Raw genomic sequence first — 26,830 nt, forward strand, 5'->3', positions numbered from 1 at the left:
GAATGCAGTATAGAATTGCAATTTGGCTGGAAGCAATAATTAAATATGTTAATTTTTTCTGTTTGCCAGTGAGAAGAAAAAAGAAAAAGAACGTGAAGAACTCTGGAAAAAGCTAGAGGACCTTGAACTGAAGAGAGGTCTTAGGAGCGATGGTATTATCCCAACTTAACAAAGGAAGATCCTGCATCTTTATCCTGTGGAGTCACATGTATGTAGTAGAAGATGGAGCAGCAGTTTTCTGTATCGTGCAACTTTACAGTAGATAACATTCGTTTCATTATTACAACAGCACTGTATATAACTGTCTAAGTAAAGAAAGAAAAAAAAAATATATGGACTTTAATCCAAAGTTTGGACACTAGATGAACTTCTCAGAACTTTGCAAACATAATCATTGTTTCTTTTACATCCTCTCGGATCTCTCGATGAAATTTTACAGTGTCAAAATTCCCATTGTCAGGCACTTGATATTTATCTGTGGCAGACAGAGCGTTGCAGTGTTTCAGATTCAGGCACCCTGATTAAATTTAGCTTCTCTTTCTGCTAAACTGTTTAAATCTATTTATATAGTTAAAGACAAAAAAGAAAAAAAATGATATATATATAAATATATACATATGAATTCTAAGTTTGCGGAACATCCTCCTTCTCTGGATAACTTTTTCCCTTCCCTCTTTTGTAATTCATTTTTTTTTTTTTTCCCTCCTTTGCACATTTTCAAGAGCTGAATGTCCTTAACAGAACTGTTCCCTGTAACGGTTTTGTGTACTGGCGCGTGTGTGTGTGTGTTATATATACATATATATTTTTTTGCAAAAATACCAGTTTAGCTCTGGTGCTTAATCTCGGTTTGGAAACTAGGTATGGGCTCGTGTTTTTCACACTTCTTGTTGATGTGCCTGGAGCTGTTTGAATGTTGCCCGTGTTTAGTACTCAGGTGAAATGCGCGGAAAAAAACGAACAGGCCTGTACTGGCCATCTGGCAAATACCGGGAGGACTGCTGTGCCTGCAAGTATTTATAGGAACTCCTGTGGACTGTATACAGTCAGTGATTTCAGAAAAGTTACCTGCAAATAAATATCTTTCATTTGATATCTGGTCATACTGCTCCAGATTTATATTATCTTCCTTGGACTAAGATATGTTTACCACTGATATAAGGTAAGAGGTTGTAAATGTGACAGATCTTTTTTCGTATGGAGTCCACTGAAGGTTGAAATAGGTCCTTTTTCTCATGAACAGCCAATGAAGAGCTAGATGCACCCGAATATGCAGGATTGGAAGTAGGCATGGCGCATGATCTCATTTCAACAACATCCATGCCTGCCACAAAAGATCAGTAATTTCTAGGACTATTGCTTTTACATAACTGCGTCAGAAGGCTCTATAAACAGGAGCACTCAGGTGGCTTGGTGACACAGTGACAAGAAGCTGTCAAGCACGAGACCCAAGAGACTACAGTAGAAGGACAGGGTGTTCGTAGAGCAATGTTTGTTGAAAGTTAAGCTTGTATTCTCTGTATATCCAAAATACGCTGTCAACCATGTAAAATGAAACCAGTATTAATTCTACCTGCTACACCATTGCAGAAAACCACAGGGCTGTTTTAGATACCTATATTTTTAGCCATTAATATCCTACAAATTTTATTGGACCATTTTCTTTTTTTTTTTTTATTAAAAGAAAAACACTAAAGCGTACGCAACAGGACAAGATTGTCGAAGTGGTTCTGATTTGTGTCCAGAAGCAAAACGTTAAGAAAGCCTTTTCAAGAAGTTTGGAAGTCATTGCCTTATTTTATAGTGAGTCTGTATTTATAAAGTGTTCCAGCAAAAGAGGATGTGACCTCAGAAGGGGAGGTTTGGGATCATTTTGCTGTTTTTGTGGACTCTCGATCTCACAGTGCCAGCCCCACTGGGATAAGGGTTTTTTTTTTCAGCAACATGTGTTTGCGTTTTCAACCGGATGCTTGTTCTCAACTACTGTATTTACCATCGAAAAGTGGTTCTACAAATGCTACTGAGAAAAAAAAAAAAAAAAATTCTGGAAATTCCTATTGTCCCGAGTATTAATAAAGTTTAAAATGCTTTTATATCAAAGGTGCATTGTGACCAAGTTGTTTCAAACTGAGGGCTGACAGACTATGTGCATTGCACTAGATGTATATAAGTTGACCACGTACAGTCAATTTAGTTTTTATACTGTCTATAGGAACTATGATATGATGGACAATGAAAAAAGTTTTTTTTCCTCCAAAGAACTGGTGTATGTCCAATTGTTTTATTTTTTTACTCTTCAATAGAGTGGGGAAAGATTGGTACCCTTGTTGGGATTTACTGCTGTTTGGAGCTTCGTTCTAGAGGCTTTCACTCTAGCTGTCCTGATAAGTTTCACTATACAAGTGAGGGAAAAATTCCAATATCAGTCAAAATGTTGTCTTCTGTACAGTAAGTGGGGGGGGGGGTATCTCAATAAAGCTTCTAATCCTTCACCACTCTTTTGAAAGCTTAAAAAAAAATTGGAAATACACTTTAAGGCCTGTGCTTCAAACTATATATAGTTTGGTTTCCAGGTGCTCTTGTACATATTTTGTAGCACTTTTTTCCCCTTTTCATTCTTTGGTGTGTTTTTTTTTTTTTTTTTTTTTTTTTTCCTTTTCAAAAAAGTTGTTTCCTCATTTCCATGCTGAAAACCACATAATACTTGTATACTATGCATATTGCTTTAGCAAAGTCATACTGCAGATTACACAATTTTTCTTTTTTTAAAGAAGCACACAGCAATACAGTTGCGTAAACTACCTCCACTGACATCTATTCATTTTATAACCGCAATTCCAAAAAAGTTGGGACGCTGTGTAAAAAGTACATAAAAACAGAATGCAATGATGTGCAAATCTCATAAACCCATATTTTATTCACAATAGAAAAGATATAAAATGTTTAAACTGAGAATATAAACCATTATAAGAAACAAATCAATAAGGTAGTTCTGAAATCGAGGGCAGCAACGTGTCTTAAAAAAGTTGGGACACAGCAACAAAAAGCTGGCAAAGTAAGTGGTTCTAACAAGGAAAAGCTGGAGGAACCTTTTGCAACTAATTCTGTTTTTTGGTAAATGGTCAGCAATATGATTGGGTATGAAAAAAGCATCTTAAAGAGTCAGTGTATCAGAAGTATAGATAGGCAGAGGTTCACCAATCTGTGAAAAGCTGCATCTTAAATTGTCGAACAATTTCATAATAATGTTCCTCGATGTAAAATTGCAGAGACTTAAAATTTTTCATCTACAATACATAATATCAAGATTCTGAGAATCTGGAGAAATCACTGTTTGCAAGGCTGAAATGCAATATTGGATGCCTGTGATCTTTGGGTTCTCAGACAGCACTGTGTTCAAAACAGGCATGATTCTGTGATGGACATCACTGCATGGGCTGAGGAATACTTCCAAAAATCACAGTCTGTAAAAACAGTTTGCTGTACCATCCAAAAATGAAAATTAACGCTCTATCATGCAAAGAAGTCATATCTGATCATGATCCAGAAACACCGCTGACTTCTCTGGGCCAAAGCTCATTTAAAATAGTCTGTTGTAAAGTGGAAAACTGTTCTGTGGTCAGACTAATCAAAATTTGACATTCATTTTGGCAATCCTTGGTGCCGCATCCATTGGACTAAAGAGGAGATGGATCTTCTGGCTCAGTTCATAAACTTACATCTCTGATGGTTTGGGGCATTAGTGTTTATGGAATGGGCAGCATACACATCTGGAAAGGCACAATCAATGGGTAAAGATATATCCAGATTTTAGAGCAGCATATGCTCCCATACAGACAATGTCTTTTTCTGGGAAGGCCTTGCATATTTCATCAGGACAATGCTAAACCGCACACTGATCTATGACAACATGACTTTGTAGTAATAGTGTCCGGGTGCTTAACTTGTCTGCCTGTAGTTCAGACCTTTCAGCAATGGACAATATTTGGCACATCCTGAAATAAAAAATACAACCAAGAAGACCTAGGACTGTTGAGCAGTTAGAATCCTATATCAGGCAAGAATAGGACAACATTCCTCTCCCAAAAACTGGTCTCCTCAGTTCCCAGAAGTTTACATGGTGTTGCTAAAGAAGAGGGGATGCTACACTGTGGTAAATGGCTCTGTCCCTACTTTTTTGAAACTTGTTGCTTTCATTGATTTCAAAATTGCCTTATTTATCCTTTAAATTGTACATTTTCTAAGTTTAAACTTTAAATATGTTTACTATTGTGAATGAAATATGAGTTTTTGAGATTTGCAAATCATTGTATTCTGTTTTATGTAGATTTTATACAGCGTCACAACTTTTTCATGTTTGGGATTGTACCTGTGTATTGCAGTGGAGACACGCTGCAGACAAACTCTTTTTTTCTTGCATAGAAAGTACCCTTGTTAGAATGACCACTTGGCTCATTATCTTCCACAGATGTAACCTAAAACCAGCAATGCTCATAATGATTGTTTTAGTTTTGGCGCTGCTATAGATTCCTCTTGGGTTCTGTGGTTGCACCATGCTGAACAGACAGTCTTTAAAGCTGCTTTCAGGTAAGAGCTGCCACCTCATACAGCCAAAATAACTGTTGAAATGAATCAACTGCAGGCTGTTAATAATGAACAGCCCCTTCCAGATGTAATTAGGGCTGTGTCACTTTTCAGGGTAAAGTCTTTCAGATACATTTTCTAGGTTTAGACCATAGGGACCCAACTACACAGGGCATATCTGAGTCACGTGTTAAAGTGGTAGTAAACACCGCTTGGTGACTTGTACCTAAAGATAAGCTTATTATAAAGCTTACCTGTTGGTACAAGGAATATCTCCTAAAATATGCACTGTTTTGGAAATATTCACTATTTCTGCAGCCGGTAACATCAATACATGCACACTGTGCTCTTAAGGGATGGCATACTGATTATGCCGTTCCTTCAGAGTGCTGTGCTACGATCGTGTGGGCATGCGTGGGAGTGATATCATTGCGTCACGGACATTCAAACCGCCAGAGAACTCAAATCCCAAAAGCAAACCAGTTGAAGATGGAAGCCCTGTCAACTGCTTTGTTTTAAGATAAATTTCTCATAATGTGCTAGTGTACAATGCACATTATGCCCTTAATGTGCAGGGTGAAGTTTTTGTGTTTTCCCCAAACTACCACTTTAACTTGACCACTGATCCCCACTACTCTGAACATAACAAATAATAGTACCTGTAACTTACTTTATTGGCCTAGGATCAAACAAGCAGTTATTTGTGTGCAGGCAAATGTTTTGGGGAATGACTGCACAAACCTTTTTTTTTAATCCCTTCAGGTTCAAAACTTCAGTGTGTTGCAGCGCTATTCATTTTAAATGGCACTCCAACACAGAACAAAGCTGTGCTACAGCGCAGAATGCATAAGTGCACTATGAAAAAAAGAACAGGAGCTATTTCTAGTGTTAAATGAATGGGCTGCATAAACCCAGCAGATAATAAGGCATGTTGCAGTGTATGTGTTATTGCAATGCAAGAGCTTGTGAACGAGCCAATATGGAAAAGTCAAATGAGTGTTCCTAGATAGTACTTGTAGTGTGTCCTACTGCTGACTAGTGTCAAATATACTGGGGAATCACTCAAGAGCACAGCAGGACATCATGCTGAATTTTTGGGAATGGACCTGTTGCACTTGCTTTCGTGACGAGGGGAACAAAGCCCATTTTTTCAGGCACAATTTTTCTTAAGAGACCACAGAGGTGGTCATTGCTACTTCTCATTCAGCAAATGCTAGTTTCCTGGCTGTCATGTTTACTCTATTACAGGGGTCTCCAAATTTTCTAAACAAAGGGCAGTTTATTATCTTTCAGACATTAGAGGGGCTGGACTGTGACCAGTAGGAGTAGAAAATGGCCTGACGTCGGTAATATTGCCCCATCATTGGTGTCCACTGAAAGAAACAGTGCCTGCTCCATCATTGATGTCAGTAAAAGGACTAGTGCCCCATCGGTGTCGGTGAGAGAAATGGTGCCCCACTCTTGGAATTAGTGACCGGAATTATGCCCCATTATTAATGTCAGCGGGAGGAATAGTGCCCCAAAGGCTGAATAAAGGCAAGCAGAGACAAATCTGGGCCACAGTTTGAAGACCACTGCTTTAATACATTTTATCCTTTACATGAAACATGAATGCAATCGTGAATGTCTGACTTTATGGATATGCATTTTTTTTTTTTTCAGGTCAGTGACTCAATCCCTATTGAACACTGTTGATCAATACTACAGGCTAGACAACTAGCATTTCCAGAGGGAGACTGGCATTGGCAGCCCCTTGTGCCTCTCTCAAGAAAGGTTTGCTTTGGGCTTGTATACACAGAATTTCCTAATTTTCAAGTCAATGGGACTTGAATGGGACTGTACTTTTTTTCAGGTAAAGAGAGCCTGTCGGGAGCAAAATACAGAAGCTAGCACTGCAGCTCTTCTGAAAAGCTAGTTGTCTAGCATTGCAGCCCTTCTGGTGATGCTAGACTTCAAAACTTTTTTATTTTATGACTTAAACAAATTTACAGGCAAAGGACTCTTACTGCTTCTTGTTTCAGGTCAGAGATTTAAGTTCAGCTTGAGGATTGACCTGAGATGCAGGTAGCGTTTTCAGGAGGCCAGCAGTTGCAACTTTGGTGCTTCTTTGACCTTTTGTTCTGTCATCCTTACATGAGCAGTCCATTCGTTTCGGTAGAAAGATATGCCGTGTAGGCTAGTCTTAGACAACCCAGTGATTAAAGTTAACTTTTAGCATTCCAGTATTTGAAAATACTGGTCGCATGACAGGCATGAAGCTTGCCTAACAAGAAGTCTGCAATAGCAAACTCCATGATGCTTTCAGGAAAGGTTTTTTTTTTTTTACCTAAGGCCCCCTTCACACATGTCTGGTAAATTGCTGTGCGTAACTGCAGCCGCATTAACATGCATTATGTTGTTTTTTCACATATCACCTTTAGGGCCAGTTCACACCACATGCAGTCCAGTGCGTTTTTTTTTTTCTGCATCAAAAACGCATGGAAAGTAGGTTATATGGTTTTCAATGGCATAGTTCACACCAGTGCAGTCAGTTCCAGTGCGTTCCAGTTCCAGAAAAAAAAAGTAGAACATGCTGCATTTTTTTTCTGCACCGGACTATACTGGAATGCTGTAAAACGCATCAAAAACGCACTGGAACACACCTAAATGCACCAAAAACGCACTGCAACACACTTGTCCTTATTTAAGGTTAAGAAAAAAGGGGGGGGGGCACTGGACTGCATCAAAAACGCACTGGAACGCATCAAAAACGTGCATGCAGAAAAGGACCTGGAACGCATCCGGACTGCGTTTCTATGGTGTGAACTGGCCCTGAATGCAATAAAAGAAATCAGACATCATTAAACACAGCCCACCATCGTGCACAAAACAATGTTCAAAATTAATAGCATCATTACTGAAAGAAAATAAATGGGGTTTGAGCCTAAAAACACAGGTGAATCTAAGTCCTCATTTGTGTATTTATATTTTGGTTTAAGGTTATTTCAGGACTTATAATTTCCGGATGGTTTGATGTCTCACTTTACTCAGATATAGTTAACTAAAAAAAAATGAGGGAAAAATCAAGTACTGATTTAATCTGCAATTCACAATTTCAAATGAATCCTCTGTTGAATTTTTTACTCTAAAAATCATAATTGTATATAAAGCCTTAGTTCTCTCAAAAGCACATAATTTATCTGAAAGGGCATCAAAACTACTTTTTCAATATATAAAAAAAGATGTATTTGTATATTGAAGTAGTTTTGATGCTCCTCTGGATAGAGTGTCTCTTTAATGAAACTAAGGCTTTAATTAAATATATTTACCATATATACATACTGGATGTAATTGGTAACCCTTAATATCCAGACCAGCCTTTCTCAACCTTTTTTACTCCAAGGAACCCTTGCTAAAATGATTCCCTTGGGGGTCACTGAGAAAATGTCTCTTAGGTTGCCAGTCAGTGGGAAGAATCCCTTCTTATAATGGTGATCAATGGGAAAAATACCTCCTTTACAGTGGCAGTCAGAATGCCACCTTTACAGACTGCTAAAAAGAGCATTGGTGACATGCTGCTGGTTTGGCCAAGTGGTGTTGGACCTGGAACTTTGCAGGTGTCATCAGAGATGGGAGGCCGGTAACTTGCAGCTCAAGGAACCCCTAGCAACCTCTGGAGGAAACCAAGGGTTCCATGGAGCCCTGATTGACAATGGTTGATCCAAACAAATGTGTATAATTTTCAAGTATATATTTTTCTCTATTTTAAAGGTACCCAGATTTCTTTCACCTCTGGAAGGGCATTTAAATAGATAAGATCTAAGTTAGACAATGTACTTTTTGAAAGAAGATGGGACTCAAAACTTTGGTAAATTACATTTGAATGAAATTAGGTCTGCTCTACCCAAAAGTGACATTTTTGTTCATAGATGAAGCCAAGAGGTCAACCCTTAGCGTCTGCTGTTTGTGATAGCTTCAACAGTTACTATCTATAGTTATAACTCCTTAATAACTCCTTGTCATGATTCCATGCCATCCAGTTCTCAGGAAGGATGAACTTGAACTGGAAAGAGTCCAGAGAAAGGCAAAAAAGCTAATGAGGGCTGGAGGATCTCCATTACGGGGAAAGACTACAAGCATTAAACTTAAGCTGGATATACACTATACAACTTTCTTTAGATTTACCAAAACCATATAATATGAGGTCAAACCTTAAGCATTTCAATTTGTATGCAATCAGGCAGGCCCTTGCACTACACAGTTGTATAGTGTTTATGGGGTCTTATCCCCCCTGGAGAAGTGACGTTTAAGAGGTAATATGATAGCGATATACAAATATTTTACCGGCAATTCCAGCATTGGGCGTAAACTATTCAGGCTCAGGCCACTCAATGAAGTTAGACAAGAAAAGGTTCCACCTTAAACTGCGTAAGAGTTGTTTTTTTTTGTTGTTTTTTTGTTTTTTTTTGTTTTTTTTTTCTTCTGTTAGAGTGGTAACTCATTGGTGGTTGCAGCAGGAAATGTAGCCAATTTTAAAAAAAAAATCCTTAGATGGACCTTCAATTGAACACAATATTCAGGGATATGGAAAATGGTAGGGACATGATGCTTACACACACCCACACAGGTTGGGCTCAATGGACTGATGTCTTTATTCAACCTTTAGAACTATGTAACCTTGTTCAGTCCAGCTGGAAGGTTTAGGTGTTTCTGCTTACATTTCTGCGTTACAGCAACTTCTGTTACTTTATCCGTATTCTGAACCAAATTCACCAGGGAGCTTAGAATCCCTTTGTAAAAGCCACAGCAGGTGTGCAGATCCATAAAATTAAGTGCAGAGATTGTGCTGATAGAATCTTTAAGAGACAAAAAGAACTGCTAAGGGGTTTATCTCTCCACCGGCTACCAAAAAAAAATGTACCGATACTGGATGGCCTGACCCTCTAAATGAGGAACTTGGACTTCTCTGTATTGGACTAGTGTAGATTAGTAAATTTTCTGACTTGACGGAGTAAATACAAACCGATGGCTCTGAGCCCCGTTTTGGCTTTCAAAGCATTATTTTGGAACCAGTATGTTTGAAGGGTCTTTTCAGTTATGGTTTTATTTATATATTTTAATCTATGGTTTAAACTTAATCTAATTTTCTCCATGTCATAAATAAAAGAAAAAACTGTGTGTTTCTCAAATTCTTACAAGCAATGGTTTAAAATGATCAGAACGCAAATTGTATAAAATGAAGAGTCTATAAAAAGCTATTGTGAACCATGTTATTATGTACATAATGCTGTTAATCTAAAGAATTGACTGTAAACTGAAAATGTAAACATACACCTAATGTTAGTATAAATATGTCTTTGAAAGAAAAAAAGTAGATTTCCTATTTGCTGCTATATTTGCTTTGCTGAAAAAGTTCTTTTGGAGTAGTGTTACTTATATCAAATGTCAGAACAAGCATGTATACAGAGGAGAGTTCATTGCAACCTTAAAGGGTAGGTCCTCTCCACAACTGATACTGATGACAGGGAAATCCCACTGCTGCAAGGTCTTGGCACCCATGTTGCCAAATTCACCCACATGTTACAGCCCTTACCAGGTGATTTTGCTACATATTTATCTGTTACATTACAGGGAAAACAGCAAGGAAATTGTGACTCCTACTTCGGTTCCAATTACTTGCACGTTCATGAGTCACCAAGACCTCCAAAAAAATGGTAGTAGACAAGACGTAACTGACTTCATACTAATCTGTTTTGGGTGGACCTACCCATTAAGAAGGCTCTGATGTGCCATGTTTGAGGTCTTTTCTAAATGAGACTTATGATATGTGGGACACAGAGTATTTGAAGCCCACATTCTCAGTTTTCATATTTTCTACCTGTAACATATGTTGTGCTGTCTTAATTTTCTGAATTATATTTTACTTTTTTCTCCCTGTTTTCATGATTCTTGAGTGTACTTTGCGCTTGCCTTTTTTTCTTTTTTTTTTTTACACCCTTAAATGTATGGAAAAGAAAGGCAGTTGACATTACTTGCACATTACTGTGATCTGTACTGTATATCCGTTAGTTATCTAAGTTCTAGTGGAGGATAGGGATGTCAGAAGTCCAGCCTGCATAGTGCCAGTGTGAGAAAATTATAGATCTAGTATAGTAAAAGTAATTGAAATATGGAAAATCTAAAATAATATGGATATGATTATTATTTCCTGGGTTGCAGGGGTGGGGGATCTTTTGAGTATTTGAAAGGGCTGTCAGTGTTACCAGTAGCACCCAGTTGAATTTCAGCTGATTTGATTGCTGGTGTGCTATAACCCGGCTGGTAACATGCATGTAAACCCTGACAATTTCTTTTATTTGTCTCCTTTTGGTCTGCTGAAAGCAGTTTGTTTCATCTATTTGATAATGATAAAAATACCTGTTCATCCTGTTGAAATCTGGTGCTTTCCTGCATCCTGTGCAGTGTCATCCTTAAAGTGATTGTAAATTATCAGATTGTAAAACAACTCATTGAGTTTAAAATCGAAATGAAAAGCAAAATACTTGTGTATAGATAAAAAAAAAAAAAAAGATTATAAATACCCCCCCCTTTTTTTTTTCTATAAGTGATCACATTCCCTCTGTTCTCAGCTGCATAAGAGCTGGGGGGGGGGGGGGGGGGGGGGGCAGCAGCACACTGAGCTTCCCAGTGAATGGCTGTGCAGCAGGGGCATGTCAGGACAAGTCTGATCATTGGAGAAGAGCAGGCTGAGTTCCCAACATAACTAGAGAACTGACCACAGTGCATTCTCCTGCTTACTGTGGTCAGTTTTTAATAGGCAAGCAGAAGAACTGGCAGGAAGAACAGGGATTTCACACAAAGGAAGCAATACAAAGAGAAGATGATACTTTCTCATACAAGTACATGGTACAGCAGGCACATATTAGGAATATGAAGTTTTGGGGTAACAAATTCTTTAAACTTAAACCTACCTCAACAGTTTCTTACTTTGCACTCCTGCCCCACCATAATATACAATTTTTTTTTTTTTTTTACCATTTTCTGCTTTAAGGCAGCGCCTCTAAACCTGGGCCTTTCTGCTTCCTGGGACTGCTACATCACAGCTGTTGCAGCAGCCAGTGTGTTACGAAGTCGCGTGTTTGTGGTGGATTTCTGCGCGCAAATGCTGCAGGCCCACTCAGCAGTAGCTGGCGGCATTTATGCACGGGAATGCGCCACCAGTCTCTGGCAGTCCTTAAATGACGGGGCAGGGGGAGGTAATTTAGGAGCCACTAAGTTCTTTAACTACTTGCCCTCCAGAAGATTTTACCCCCATCATGACAAGGACATTTTTTTTTGCTATTCAGCACTGTGCTTCTTTAACTAATTGCGCTGTCATGCAATACTGTACCCAAATGACATTTACATTTCTTTTTTCACACAAATATAGTATTTGATCATGACTGGATTTTTTATTTTTTGCGATATAAAAAAAAAAAAAAAATTAAAAAAAAATAAAGCAAAATTTTTTTACTTTCTGCTATAAAACCTATCTAATAAAATAAATAAATAAAAAATCTAATTCTAAATTTTGGCAAAAATGTATCCAGCTACATGTCTTTGGTAAAAAAAAAAAAAAAAAATCCCAATAAGTGTGTATTGATCTGTTGGTGTGACAGTTATAGAGCTTACAAACTATTGGCTATATATTAGAATTTTTATACATTTTTTTTTTTTTTTAAATAATACTAATAGCGGTAATGAGCATCCTGTATTGAGACTGCGATACTGTGGCGGGCAGTCTGACACTGGGGGGGAACTGAGTAGCTGCCACTGGCATCACCAGTGACATGAATACAGTGATCAGTGATAATAATATACACGGTCACTGTACTAATGACACTGGGTAGGAAAGGGTTAACAGGTGCGATCAAAGGGTTAAATGTGTGCCTAGCTATGTGTGATATGTGCTGCTTTCACTAAGGATCTTGTTTTTTTGTTTTTTTTCCCTGCTTAGGAATAAAAAAAAGAAAAACGGTAAGATCTCCTGAGTCCCTTGAATCACTGAGCCAATCAGCACATGCCAGCGACCATTCGTTTGCCGACACCCACTGATTGGTTTGTGCTGTAATGGATCACAGCACAGCTGGGCCAGCAGGCGTGCAGATCACATACAAGGAACCCACTTTGCTGCTGTACATCCTCGTGATGTGGTTCAAGCAGAACTATAGGCAAAACTTTTTAAGTTTAGATTATAGATTTAGAGTAAGGTAGGGTTAAACCCCTGTAAGATTTTTTTTTTTTTTTTGCTTCTCTGTTCCATTCCTGAAATTTCCCTTCTCTTCCTTTCTTCCCATAGCCAAACAGGAAATGAGAGGTAATCCCTGCAAATTAAAGAAATTCCTTGGGGACCTCCAGGTCACCAGAACTAGTGTCCCCATTGGAAGATTTCTCCTCTATTACTTTTCTGGAGCCAATCTAAATGTGGGTTTTTCTTTCAATGATAATGGTAAACAGGACCAATAGAGAGGGTAAAGCCTCGTACACCCAATCAGATTTTTGGCAGGGGATTGTGTGATGACAGACTGCCTAAAAGCTGACCGTTAGTACGTTCCATCAGACAGTTGTCCAACTTTCGGCCAACAAATGTTGATTAGCAGGCTAGTAAATTTTCGGGTGAGGTCTGTTGTCAGATTTTCATATTTTGTGTACGCAAGTCCGTCACGCAAAGGTCCAAAGTACAAACACGCATGCTCGGAATCAATGCTCACCAAACACGCCATTAGCAGAAGGCTCCCAAAGGGTGGTGTCAAGAGCTGAATGTCCACGCAGTATGTCACTACATTCGTGTTTGTTGGCCAACAATTGTGTGCCGTTAGTATGCAAGACAAAATCCAGGCACACGGCCTTCGGACAAAAGTCTGGCGCTTTGTCTGCTGAAAATTCAATCGTCTGTATGAGGCTTTACTCTCCCTTAATGAGGGCACAGACAGCAATAAAAACCTCACAGGGGTTCTAATCCCTCTCCACTATATCCACAACTAAAACCAAGTTTTGTCTTTAGTTATATTTTAACTAATGTAATCAGCCCGGGTTACCTCCTATGAACTGCAAAACTCTTCCCCTTCTTGTACTCCTCTGTAGATGAGGAGAGGGGGAGGTGGCCATACACACGTCTTGTCCTACTGTGAAAACACTGCACCACCATAGATACACAGTACACTTATTGAGCATTGTTACTCTAGAATAGGGAGTGTCAGAAGACCTGTCTGAATTTGTGAGTTTTCCCTCTGGAAACAAGCAATACTTTCTGTTGCATGCTGTAGAATTGCCTTGTCCTAAATAGTGATGGCTAACTACCCTTTGAATGATTATGTACAGTTGTATAGAGAAGAATCACCCCCTTTTAAAATCACATTTTCTTGCTTTGCAGGTTGAAATGAAAACAATTTGTTTTATCCAGCTGTATTTACTAGTGTAAAAAATGCAATCAGCGCAAAGAAAATTATAAACAATTGTTTACCAGCTGAACACTAAAAGGTATTCACAACACCTTAAAAATATTCAAAACCTATCAATAAGTGCAGCATAAAAAACAAATTACAATTCCAAAAAATACAATGAGAAAAAAAAAGTCCAAATATCCAGTATGATGAACCACAAAGCCCAGACAGCAGCAGCAAAGATCCTCCACGTGTGGAAACAGAGATCCAGAAACACAAGAGAATGTGTGACAATCCCTCCACCTCCAAGATGCTTGCTCACTCACCTTATTATATGGACCCCTGAGCTAACAGGAAGTCCATAGCGTGTGTCCTCTTAGGGGTAAAGTATGGCAAGGTAGCAGGTAACGATCTCCAAATAGTCCCCCAGACAGGTAACGATCTCCAAATAGTCCCCCAGACACATGTGGATAAACAAAGGATCTAAGTGCTCTCTGTTTAAAACGACAAATGGCTTTATTCCATAAAAAGTTCCTACTCGCGTGTAAAACTATCAAAGTACGCTCAAAAACAAGGGCAGAGTACTGTGTGATCTCCGTCTCACAGAATGGCAGCTGGTGATGTCATCCAAACGTAGCTCCTCCACCTGTACAGGTTACATCCAATGAGACTTTGTCACTCCCTCGTCATTCCCTTACAACCCCTTTAGGTTGATGACCCAGGAAATAGTAAAGATAAACCAAGATGATCTTCCTGACTGGCTAGGTATGGATTTAACAAAAATGGCTGTCTGGCTAAAATTGCAAATCCTTAGGCAGGTAAAACAGTAAGCAGATGTACTGTTTGTCACCTGTGCTTTTAGGCATTTGTATAGAATTTGAAAGCTTACTTAATGCCATTCTATGATGTACAGATGACCAACAGAGACAGGGTTTCCAGCTATTTTGTAGCAAATAACACCTGGGCAGGGCTGACCCCATTTCTTGCAATCTTGGTACAACAAATGCACTGTGTGGTCAGCTAACAATAGAAAATGACGTGGAGTGCATTTCTGCCAGGCTCAACAGGTAAAGGCTAAATAGAGCACTAGTGGAGCGAAGGACAAAGTGCTGCTTGGAAGGGCTAGGTTAAAGTTAACCTGTTTCTTCGGATTGTGTGGGCAAAGCAAAGGTTCACTTTAGAGTAAAATTTACACCAGCTAAACTAGTGTTTTTTCCCTCTTCAAAACTATAAGGCTGCATGTAGGCAGATAGAGGTTCCTGATTGGGAAGGGTATGGTTAATTATGTTCCTGGGTTTTCTTTTTGGCAGGCTTTACTGGGTCTGACCCACTGGTTCCGTGTATTCTAAAAGAAACAGGGACCCACGGCTCAGAGCTCAAGAGATTTGTTGCTTCTGCCGAAGTCTGGATCCCCAGTGTCATGTCTGAATCAGAGTTCCTGCTATTAGAGAGACTACTTAAATTGGCAATCCTCCCTGAAGAAAGCTCATAGACTCTCATTCTATGCAGGTACGTTGGGGCAGCCACAAGCCTGAAGTTAGGAACTAGGGATGTTAGGCAAGACTGCACTTTATGCTGGACTGTCACCTGTCTATGTCTAGCTAAGTTATTTAAGTAAAAACAGTGATACGTTGGACGGGTAATGAGGGCAAGGGCTCTGCATGTCACTCCTAAATGCACAAGCAACTGTGGTGATGTATAACTACACTAAAAGAGTTTACTAGAGTTCAGTCATCTGTTCAAGCAAAGGTACCCATTTGTAAGACAAGTGACCCTATCCAAGGTGCCTAGCGTAACCCAGAAAACCCCACCCTGGGGTAGGCCTCTTAGGTGACCCTTGCTTGGCACCTAACGAGGAGGGAACACAGAGGATGTGATTTGCACTACACGACCCCTGCCCTGCCCTGTCTACATGCATCAAACACCATTTCAGCTAAAAACAATTTATTGAAAGAGTTGTTAAAGTTTGTTTTTGGATTAATTCCCTCCTCCGATTTAATTGCCAAAATATTGTTTGCCAAAGAGGCTTCCTTCAATGCTCTAGCCAGAAATTTTCCCCCTTTGTCCCCATGCTCATAGTAGGAGCCCTTACTTTTAATATCTTTATAAATGATATAAGGTCTGGGATTAAAAGTAACATTTCAGTCTTTGCATATGACACTAAGCTATGCAGTGGAATAACATCCTTACAGGATGTCTCCAATTTACAAGCCAACCTCAATGTACTGTCTTATTGGGCAAATAAGTGGCAAATGAGGTTTAATGTGGATAAATGTAAAGTTATGCACTTGGGGGCTAAGAATATGCATGCATCATACATACTAGGGGGAGTACAACTGGGGGAATCCGTATTCCCCCGAAGGATCTGGGGGTTTTGGTAGATAATAAGCTCAATAATAGCATGCAATGCCAAGCTGTGGTTTCCAAAGCGAGCAAAGTCCTTTCTTGTATTAGGAGAGGTATGGACCCCAGAGAGAGATATAATTTTGCCCCTGTACAAATCATTAGTAAGACCTCATCTGGAATATGCAGTTCAGTTTTGGACACCAGTTCTCATAAAGGATATCGGGGGAACTGGAGAAAGTGCAGAGAAGGGCAACCAAACTGATAAGAGGCATGGAAGAGCTCAGCTATGAAGAAAGATAAGAGCAACTGAATCTATTCCCTCCTGAGAAGAGGAGATTGGGGGGGGGGGGGGGGTATGATCAACATGTACAAATATATAAGGGGTCCATATGGTGAACTTGGTGTTGATTTATTCAGTTTAGGTCATCACAGAGGACAAGGGGGCACTCTTTATGCCTAGAGGAAAAGAGATTGTATCTCCAAATACGGAAAGGTTTCTTCACAGTGAGAGCTGTGAAAATGTGGAATAGACGCCCTCCAGAGGTGGTTCTGGCAAGCTCAGTAGATTGCTTTAGGAAAGGCCTGGATTCTTTCCTAAATGCACACAATATAACTGGGTACTGACATTTATAGGTAAAGTTGATCCAGGGAAAATCCGATTGCCTCTTGGGAGTCAGGAAGGAATTTTTTCCCCTGCTGTAGAAAATTGGATCATGCTTTGCTGGGGTTTTTCGCCTTCCTCTGTATCAACTGTGGGTATAGGATTGGGTATATGGGATTGTTTGATATTATTTATTTATTTTTTATGGTTGAACTAGATGGACTTGTCTTTTTTTCAACCTAACTATGTAACATGGCTAGTTTGGTTGCCCATTCGCTGAACTGTGAACAGGCTGGCTTTGAATTGAACTTATGTTCAAAAGAAAGCTCATTCTTACTGATCATTTATCTGAAATTAGCCGGTGCTGAGATAGACTTTGAAACCTTTCTACCTGTAAGTTAAAGCTGAACTTTGGGCAGATAAAAATAAAGGCATGCAGATGTGTTAATTTAGAAAAAAAATGTCTATTTTTAAAAGTAACTATGGTAAGTACCTGAATATGACTTGGTATCAGCCTTTGCGTGATGTGGTAGGCGTACATACATTTCAGGACCAGCAGGCAAGTAAAACTGTCATCTCATACAAAGGCCTATACTGCTGACTTCTGAAAAATGGATAAGAGTCCTTAAAGATCAGCACCAGGTATGATCTGTATTGCATATTTACACTATTCCATGTTGGCACGATGTAAGTTTGCATATCTCAAACCCGAGGGACCACTGGGGAAGCTATCACTGTAGTAGTTGACGCTACTACAGTCATAGTTGCAGTTTTCTGGGTCCTGTGCCAAGCAGTTTCCCCTCTGCACACTGAATGAAGGGGCTCAGTTGCTCAGCACTTCACAGAATGCCTTGTATTTTTTTCAATGATTGCAAGGCACTCTCTGAGCGGACAAATTGTGACATCACCACCCTTTCTCCACCTCTATCCAATCAGAGAATGCCTTATATTTAAAAAAATTAAATAAAAAAATCAAGCAGTTGTCCAAGCTGGACCACTGTAAGGATGCAATATCATCAAACTTGGAGTTTAGCTTCAAATACGTTCTGGTTGCTAAGCCAAAACAAATAGGCAACAGATAAACTCAGAACTGCTAATTTGCATACTTGTGGTCAGTGACACAGCTAAAGAATCAGGATGGTGGCCAAGGAACAAGCATTTTTGCAATTTTAGCAATGGCAGTCCACACTGACACATATTCCGCATGATTGCAAAGTCTTTGTGATGGTCTCCTGTTTCACCTTTACAAAGACATAACTGCTTAAAAGAGCAGTACAGTGGCTAGCACTTCTGCTTGGCAGCACTAAAGTCATCGGTCCAAATCCCAACTACAGCACTACCTGCCTGACGTTTGCATGTTCTCCTTGTGCCTGCGTGGGTTTCCTCCAGGTACTCCCACACTCCAAAGACATGCTGGTAGGTTAATTGGCTCCTGTCTAAATTGACCTTAGTATGTGTATGTATGAATGTGAGCTTGGGATCTTAGATTGTAAGCTCCTTGAGAGCAGGGACTGATGTAAATGTACAAAATATACAGTATATGTAAAGCTCTCTGTAAATTGTCGACGCTATACAAGTACCTATAATAAATAAGTAAACGTGAGCTCATAACATGGTGTGAGTCCTGAAGAGTAGTCTTGGTGACAGTTCAAAAAAGAATAGGCAGATCTGTCACCTCCTATCCTTCCACCTTGTATGGCCAGTCTCAGAGAATGAAAAATTATGGTTGCTACAAGTAATACCTCTACTCTCTTTCCTGCTTATATATAGTATGTATTGTATATAAGGGCATACCAAGTAGGGATGAGTGTTTTTGCTTTACCTTTTTTACTCTTTTTTTCCTTTTTTTTTTGCTGGATGCAACCATTCCATTTTTTTTCCTTGCAAATTACAGAAAAATATATAATTTTCCATTTTATTTATGAGACAATAACAAATATGGAGTATGGACAGGTTCCCGGAGAGGTTGCCTATGCATTCTAATCATGTTACTGTTCCTGAAAGATGCAAATGTATGGAATTGAGAATGACCCTTGTCAATGCTGCCAAATACTGTCTTGCTAAATTAGGGATGTGATATTTTGAGAAAGATAAAAAATAAATCAATTTTAAATCCAAATTGCAGCTGCAGTGTTCCAACTCATTGGAACATTTTGGTAAGCTCAAAGGAGAGGACTGATTGGCAAGTGTTTTACTAGTTGGACCTGGACAGTGTCACTAATGTCCTATAATTAAAGTGGGAGTAAACACCCATTCATTAATTTTACCTATAGGTAAGCCTATAATAAGGCTTACCTTTAAGTACTGTAAATATCTCCTAAACGTGCACCGTTTAGGAGGTATTTACTGTACATGCAGCTGGTGACTTCACTGGCGCGTGCGCTCTGAAGGAACTGCCAGCCGGAGTCCGTGAACCTGGAAGGAAGACAGGCGAAGATGGAACCCCTGTCAGCAGTGACAGCGTGCCGCTGAAAGGGCTTTGTTGCACACTAGCACATTATAACTTTGCCTTGCAGGTTAAAAAAAAATACCACCGGTTTACTATTGCTTTAAGGTGATGACCCAGGAAGCAGTAACAGTAAACCAAGAGTAGCAAAATTATCTTCCTGACTGGCAATGTATGGATATCACAATAATGGCTGGCTGGCTAAAATTACAAATCCTTTGGCAGATAAAACAGTAAGAAAATGTATGTCATCAATGTTTTTAGTCCTTTGTATAGAATTTGAAAAACTTACTAATGCCATTCTATGATATACAGATGACCGACAGAGACAGGGTTTCCAATTTTCTTTATAAAATGCAATAATCTAAAGATATGTATAACAATTAATCCCGAACAATGAACTTCTCTTATTTGTACATTTTTGCACTCTGCAGTCTCATCCCAAGTAGACTAATTTGCTTTCCCAGGTCTCCCCTTGGACTACAGAAGAGAGGGGTTGTATTTTGTATCTCAGCAATGGGCAGGGCTGACACTATTCCTTGTAGTCTTTGTACAATAAATGCACTGTTGTCAGCTCATAACAGAAAGTTAGGGGGCGGGGTGCATTACTGCCCGGCTGAACAGGTAAGGACTAAATGGAGCATTAGCACTAGAAAGACGAGTGCTGTTTGGAAGGGCTAGAGTAAAGTTAAAGAGGAGTTCCACAGAAAAATGGAACTTCTGCTTTTCCGGTTACTCCCCCCCTCCTGTCTAATACAGGTATTTTGCTCCCACTTCTGGGCATAGATACCCGAGTCACCCACAGGTATCTACGCCACTTCCCCCCCCCCCCCCCGCTGTATTCTAGGAGACACACAGTCCCAGAAAACAGCAGGCACCAGTGGGATAGCGCAACGTGAGTCGCAAGGCTTCACTTCCTGATTCCCTGACCGAGGATGGCGGCAGCAGCACCCGACAGCCGAGGGATAGATCGGCTTCTGGTGCCGACATCGCGGGCGCCCTGGACAGGTAAGCATCCATATTTTAAAAGTCAGCAGCAGTATTTGTAGCTGCTGACTTAAAAAAAAAAAAACGGCGGAACTCCGCTGTTTATCTGCATTGTGTCGGCATTGGTTCGCTTTACGGTAAAATTTACAACAGCTAAAATAGTGGGTTTTTTCCTTCAAAACTATAAAGCTGCATAAAACACTTCAGCTAGAGGAAGTTTAATGAAAGAGTTGTTAAAGTAAAGCATTTGTTTGGATTAATTACTAGGAAAAAGTCATATACACATAAACCCCAACTTGCCTTTTTTTTTGTTGTGTTTTTTTAGAATCATTTCAATTAGCCACTTACATTTCAGAAATCTTTGTTGGGTCTAATTCCTCTGGATCTAATGTAGAAGACAGTGAAGAAGGCTTCTATTAAAAGTTGGAATGAGTAAAGCAATCTTTTCAAGCCATTAAAAAAAAAAAAAAAATCATACAAAGGGATGATTTAGAGAGAAAATCCGGTCAGCTGAGAGGATCAGTGTGCTTGATTAGCGTCAGACAGGCTCTGCTTGATGAATAAACTCTACCTTTAGAAACGTGTGATCTAGATAAACACAATACTAATCCTCCACATGCCAAAAAGAAAATGTATTTAGTGGTACGAAAAGGATTAGTACTTCACTAAAGTTCTACTTTGCTTCTTACGAATCATGTATGAAACTAAAAGGACAAAAGGGCTAACTGCAGCTCAACAGATAATAGCTGAACTAGCTTTTGTTAGTTTATAACTGCCCTTCAGGGTGGGGGGGGGGGGGGGGGGGTAATAATATATTGCATCATTTTTGCCACAACTATATTAAATGGGATTTAAAGATTGTATTTAGACTTTTTATTGTATGTGGACAGACCTCCCAATGATTGAGTTCAGGTGTTTTACAGTGACGTATACTAATATTACTACAGCGTATAAGGACATTATAGACAATTGTGTACTTGCCTAGCAGCAAATTGGTTGAAGGCCATTTTCTCTTCCAGCAGGATTGTGTCCATGTGTACAAAACCAGCTCCATAAAGACATAGTTTGAGGAGGAGAAAGTAACAGATCCTGCACGGAACCCTGAGCCACAATAAACACTTTTGGGATAAACTGGAAAACCAATTGCAAGCTGGGTCTTCTCATCCAATATCAGTACCTGACCTCACAATGCTGTTTTAGTTGAATATGCACACCTTCCAACAGGCATAGTTCAGACATAAAAAAAAAAACAACAAAAATTAAGAGTGTAGCGCTATTGGCTCAATAAATGTGTACAGTAAATCAGTATATAAAAATGGTGTAAGAAATGAATAACCTAATACAGTTATTACAACTGCTAAGTGAGACTGTAGTGCACCAAATAAACAAATATAACAGTGACTGGTATATATATATATATATAAAAAGCAATAACACTTATGTGCATATAACACCTCAAACAGTTTCAAAAGATATAATAGTCCATATCAATTAAGTGAAAAGGATCAAAAAAAGTCTGTGATGATAGTGCATAAATGATGATAGGCGAATGCCTCCCAAACGCACAGGGGGATGATTAAGCCCAATCTGGCAAGTAAGTAGACCGTGGGATAACCGAAAGTGCACGAAAAGTTGAAATCGGTGCCAGGACCATCACCAGAAGAGTATGGAGGCTTACCAGAGTTTAATGGCCTGAAATGGCATACGCCATACAGGTCAAAAAAGCTTAATGACCAACGGGTCTAGGTAGCTTGTCTGGACAGATGTCATCTCCTCTCGATAGGAAGGAAAATCAGCACGGCTTCCACATCAATAGATACACCACCATAGACTGGTATCCATATATTGCAGAGCAGGCTAATCCAGGAATGTTATCTCCAGCTTGTCCTAGTCATTGTGCTCCAGTGTCAGTCCTTCCAGCACCTCTTCCCATCACTCCACATACAGCACTCAGCTCACAGCCCCGGCTGTGAGCTGAGTGCTGATTGTGGAGTGATGGGAAGAGGTGCTGGAAGGACTGACACTGGAGCACAATGACTAGGACAAGCTGGAGATAACATTCCTGGATTAGCCTGCTCTGCAATATATGGATACCAGTCTATGGTGGTGTATCTATTGATGTGGAAGCCGTGCTGATTTTCCTTCCTATCGAGAGGAGATGACAACTGTCCAGACAAGCTACCTAGACCCGTTGGTCATTAAGCTTTTTTGACCTGTATGGCGTATGCCATTTCAGGCCATTAAACTCTGGTAAGCCTCCATACTCTTCTGGTGATGGTCCTGGCACCGATTTCAACTTTTCGTGCACTTTCGGTTATCCCACGGTCTACTTACTTGCCAGATTGGGCTTAATCATCCCCCTGTGCGTTTGGGAGGCATTCGCCTATCATCATTTATGCACTATCATCACAGACTTTTTTTGATCCTTTTCACTTAATTGATATGGACTATTATATCTTTTGAAACTGTTTGAGGTGTTATATGCACATAAGTGTTATTGCTTTTTATATATGTATATATATACCAGTCACTGTTATATTTGTTTATTTGGTGCACTACAGTCTCACTTAGCAGTTGTAATAACTGTATTAGGTTATTCATTTCTTACGCCATTTTTATATACTGATTTACTGTACACATTTATTGAGCCAATAGCGCTACACTCTTAATTTTTGTTGTTTTTTTCACCCTGAGTCTACGGGTGTGTTGGCTGCTGCTCTGGTGCTCTCCTTTCTTTAGCGCAGCGCTGTACTTATCCCTTCCATCAGCTTTTTGAATATAGTTCAGACATAGACACAAATATTATGGAAAGCCTCCCCAAAAAAGCGGAATCCACAGGTAACCACAAACTTTTGGCCGCATCGTGACTATGTAAAAAAGACATTTCTCTGTGGCACAAAAACAGTACATCATCAGAGTTGCCCTTAAATCATCCCTGTGTACCAAATACAGGAAACTAATTTCACAATTTTGACCAGATGGTACCTCACAACCTCTAGACTACACAGGTGTTACCCTACCACTTCGGACCAAGGCTGGCGTTGTCGGGAGGACCAGGGGTCACTGCTGCACATCTTCTGGTCCTGCCCTAGATTGGGAAATTTCTAGGGAGAGGTCCATCGCTTTATACAGAAATTCACAGAATATAAGATACTAGACAATGCGGCATTCTTCCTACTACATCTCTCAAAAATACCTGCTAAAGCCTACAAAAAATCTATTGTACTGCACTTACTAAACACCGCTAAGTCCTGTATACCTTCTTTACTGGAATAGCAATGCCCACCGACCACCGCGAGTTGGCTACAGAAAGTAGAGGATATGAACAAAATGGAGGATTTGGTTCTTACTGCGTAACATAACCATGAGAAATACACAAAGACCTGGAGCCTTTGGAACACTTTTATTCTCTCCGATGAGGGAAAACCCTCCTTGGATCATAGATCCCTTATGAGCTGCGACTACGGTCCTGAGCCATAATCGCCCCCTTACCTGCTTCCCTTCCCTGCCTCTTCCCCCCACCCCCTGTTCTGTTCTCTCTGTTTTATGTCTGTCTATATTTTATTCTCTGTTGCTACTTAAGAAAAAAGGGAAAAGTAAGTGGGGAGACCCTGTTACTCCTTGGCACTTGCACGATAGTTTTGTTACGCTAGTTACCACTGAGCAAACTAATCGCAATCCCTGTCTTGTTTTGTACCATTGAGTAATATGATAATGCAATATGTTCATTGATTTATTACGAACTGAACTACATGTTTACAATCTCAACTATCTTCATATTATTGTTGTAATACTGGGGTCTCGCCCTTTATAGTGTTCAATAAAAACTATATTTGAAAAAAAAAAGGACTGGCATTAGAATCTTTATTGATGTGTGTTAGTCTGTATTTTATATTAAAACATATTTCTTCACCATTCATTAGGAAACATAGGTTAGCAACTAGAGCTGTAGAGTAGCCCAGCATAAACCTTCCCACCACCATCATACTTCAGTTTTTTTGTAGTGTTTTTAGGAGTATGTGTCTCCTCCCTTCTGAGAAAAAAAAAAGCCATTTCTTTACCTTTTCTTTTTTTATCAAGAATATTTTTCTTCTAGTACATTTCTATAGTAAATTCAGAGGTAGTGAGCTCGCTTTACAGTTTTTCTGGATTGGTTGGTACTCCAAATAGTCTTGAAAGCTATACCTGGACCCAGCCGGGAAGATGATGTGGGGCTGGCTTATAATGTGACCTGTGGGCATTGTAGGCACTTTCCTGGGTCATTTATGTGTACTTTGCGAATCTAGCCATACAGCGCTTTACAGGTCCAGGCTGTGTTGCACCCGTCTGGTGGAAAGGAGTCCGAAGTATGCCTGCTGGAGGGGTGAATCTGTCTGGTGTGTGCAAGATGCCTCGCAGGGGCTGCTATTGCGCATCCAGACTGCCATCGGTAAGTATACAGGGCTCACCTTCACTTTTTATGAGCTGGCAGTCCCTTGTGTGTTTCCCTTTCCCCCTTCTGGAGGTTAACTTGGGTGCTGTGACTCTTTAAAAACGGACCTTAGTTTTGGGTGTCGTGATATTTCCTTTACTTCTATTGCGTGCACCCTGTACATGCTATGGCACATTTTTTGGTGTGGGCTGAAATGCTAACGGACGGTATCCCCACCCACAAGAGCCACTCCCCTTCCTGGTGTGTGTGCACATTACTCTACTAAATCTCCTTCTCTGAGCTACAGCTCACTTCCTACCAGGTTCTGGATATCTCCCCCTTGCAGCTGCCCTACAGTGACATGGTCACAGATGGCATTGATCCTTCCTGTTCCACAGCAGTTTGCTACACTTGCAGTATGACATTTCTGTGGGCCTTCCAGCTTATGATCTACTAACAGCACTAGGGTGTGTATCCCCTAAGGAGTCAGACACGAAAGTCAAGAACGTGCTCTCACGCCCTCTCCTCCAGAATCCATCTCTGATTTCCCTCCAGCTGCAGCTGATTTTGCCAAAAACCCCTTACAGGGCTTGTCCTGCAAACTGCCAGACCTTGAGTGTCTGGTCCAAGAATATGTTTAGGGATACTGGTTCTATCCTGGTGAAGTCTTAAATCGATTGTTTTTACCTATAGGTAAGCCTATATTAAAGTGGTTGTAAAACCTTTACATCCACTTTCACCTACAGGTAAGCCTAGATTAAGGCTTACCTGTAGGTGCTGGTAATATCTCCTAAACCTACATGGTTTAGGAGATATTTACAATTCCCCATATGATGAGTTGTTCTGCGCATGCGCCGATGTATTCGGCACATGCGCTCTTTAGCAAGGGCACGCTGTGCCATTTCTAGCTGGGGTCATGCCGTGACTGGCAGCTCCCGAGTGCGTGCGTGAGAGTGACGTCATGCAACTCCAGCCAGTCACAGAGCCGGAGTTCCCGGCCCCGGAAGGAAGAGGGGCGAAGATGGGCGCTTCCAGCCAGCGGGGACATCGGGGACATCGCAGGCTTCTGTGTCAGGTAAGTGACACACAATGGGCCACTATTCGATGCATAGTAGCCCATTATGCTTTACCTTTGCAGGGAAACAAAGAGGAAGTAAAGTCCATCAGGGTTTACTTCCTCTTTAAGGCTTACCTATAGGTACTGTAAATATCTCCTAAATATGCACCATTTAGGAGATATTTACTGTATATGCATCTGATGACATCATCCGTATTGTTTCTTCAGAGCCCTGTGCCGTGACCGGCGGCTCCTGCGTGCATGGGCAGGAGTGATTTCACACGGCTCTGGCCAGTCACACTGCTGGAGTCTGCAGAACCGTAAGGAAGGTGGATGAAGATGGATGCGGTCTCCAGTGGTGACGAGGGCTTCGTTTCCAGGTAAGTTTCACATAATGTGCTAGTAAGCAGTGCATACTAGCACATTATGCCTTTACTTTGCAGGTCAGGAAAAAAAAAAAGGCAGCGCTTTAAGTCCCCCAACAATTGGAACTTATGCCTGCAGCCACTGCTATACTGCATGGACAGACAAGTGTATATTATTTGCCTAGAATGGGTCTTTGGCTCAAATGTTGGGACACAGAACAGCAGTACAAGAAATGCTATCTACACATGGACTTTGACAGAACCCAGCCTACGTACAAGTCCTCCTCACAATGAAGGAATGCCCAATTTCTCAAAGTGGGGTGACATTTGTTGGTGTTTGCGGCAGCCTGGCTCTAAAGTGTGGCATCTAGAAACTAAAAAAATATAATTTTTCAATCTTCTTTTTTCAATTTCATTTTGTCCAGTCTTCCATCTTTCCGACATAGATTATTAGACCTTTTCATTTCCTTGGCACAGCTACTCAGTCAGGTGGTCATCGCCATGATTCCGGAAGAGGAAACATTTCAGGATTTCTACGCAAATCTGTTCACCATTACCAAGTCCAAAGGAGGCTTTAGTCCCATACTGGATCTAAAGGCACCCTTTTTTCTGGTACAAAAATTCCACATGGA

At 40.2% G+C, this 26,830-nt stretch overlaps 1 protein-coding gene across 4 annotated transcripts in view; it reads left to right on the forward strand.

Annotated features, from left to right (window-relative positions):
- The window catches only part of PPP2R5E (protein phosphatase 2 regulatory subunit B'epsilon), a 193,718-nt gene extending 183,216 nt beyond the window's left edge, over positions 1-10,502 (forward strand). For 3 of the 4 annotated variants that reach the window (XM_073610767.1, XM_073610763.1, XM_073610764.1), the window contains exon 14: positions 70-10,502. In XM_073610767.1, the coding sequence (XP_073466868.1) occupies positions 70-169 (100 nt within the window). In that variant the 3' untranslated portion in view covers positions 170-10,502. The remainder of the gene's footprint in view (positions 1-69) is intronic. The other variant, XM_073610766.1, reaches the window with a different exon arrangement.
- The last annotated feature ends 16,328 nt before the right edge of the window (positions 10,503-26,830 follow it).

Source organism: Aquarana catesbeiana, linkage group LG13 (assembly GCF_042186555.1).
Source record: "Aquarana catesbeiana isolate 2022-GZ linkage group LG13, ASM4218655v1, whole genome shotgun sequence".
In the NCBI taxonomy this organism is placed as follows: Eukaryota; Metazoa; Chordata; class Amphibia; order Anura; family Ranidae; genus Aquarana; species Aquarana catesbeiana.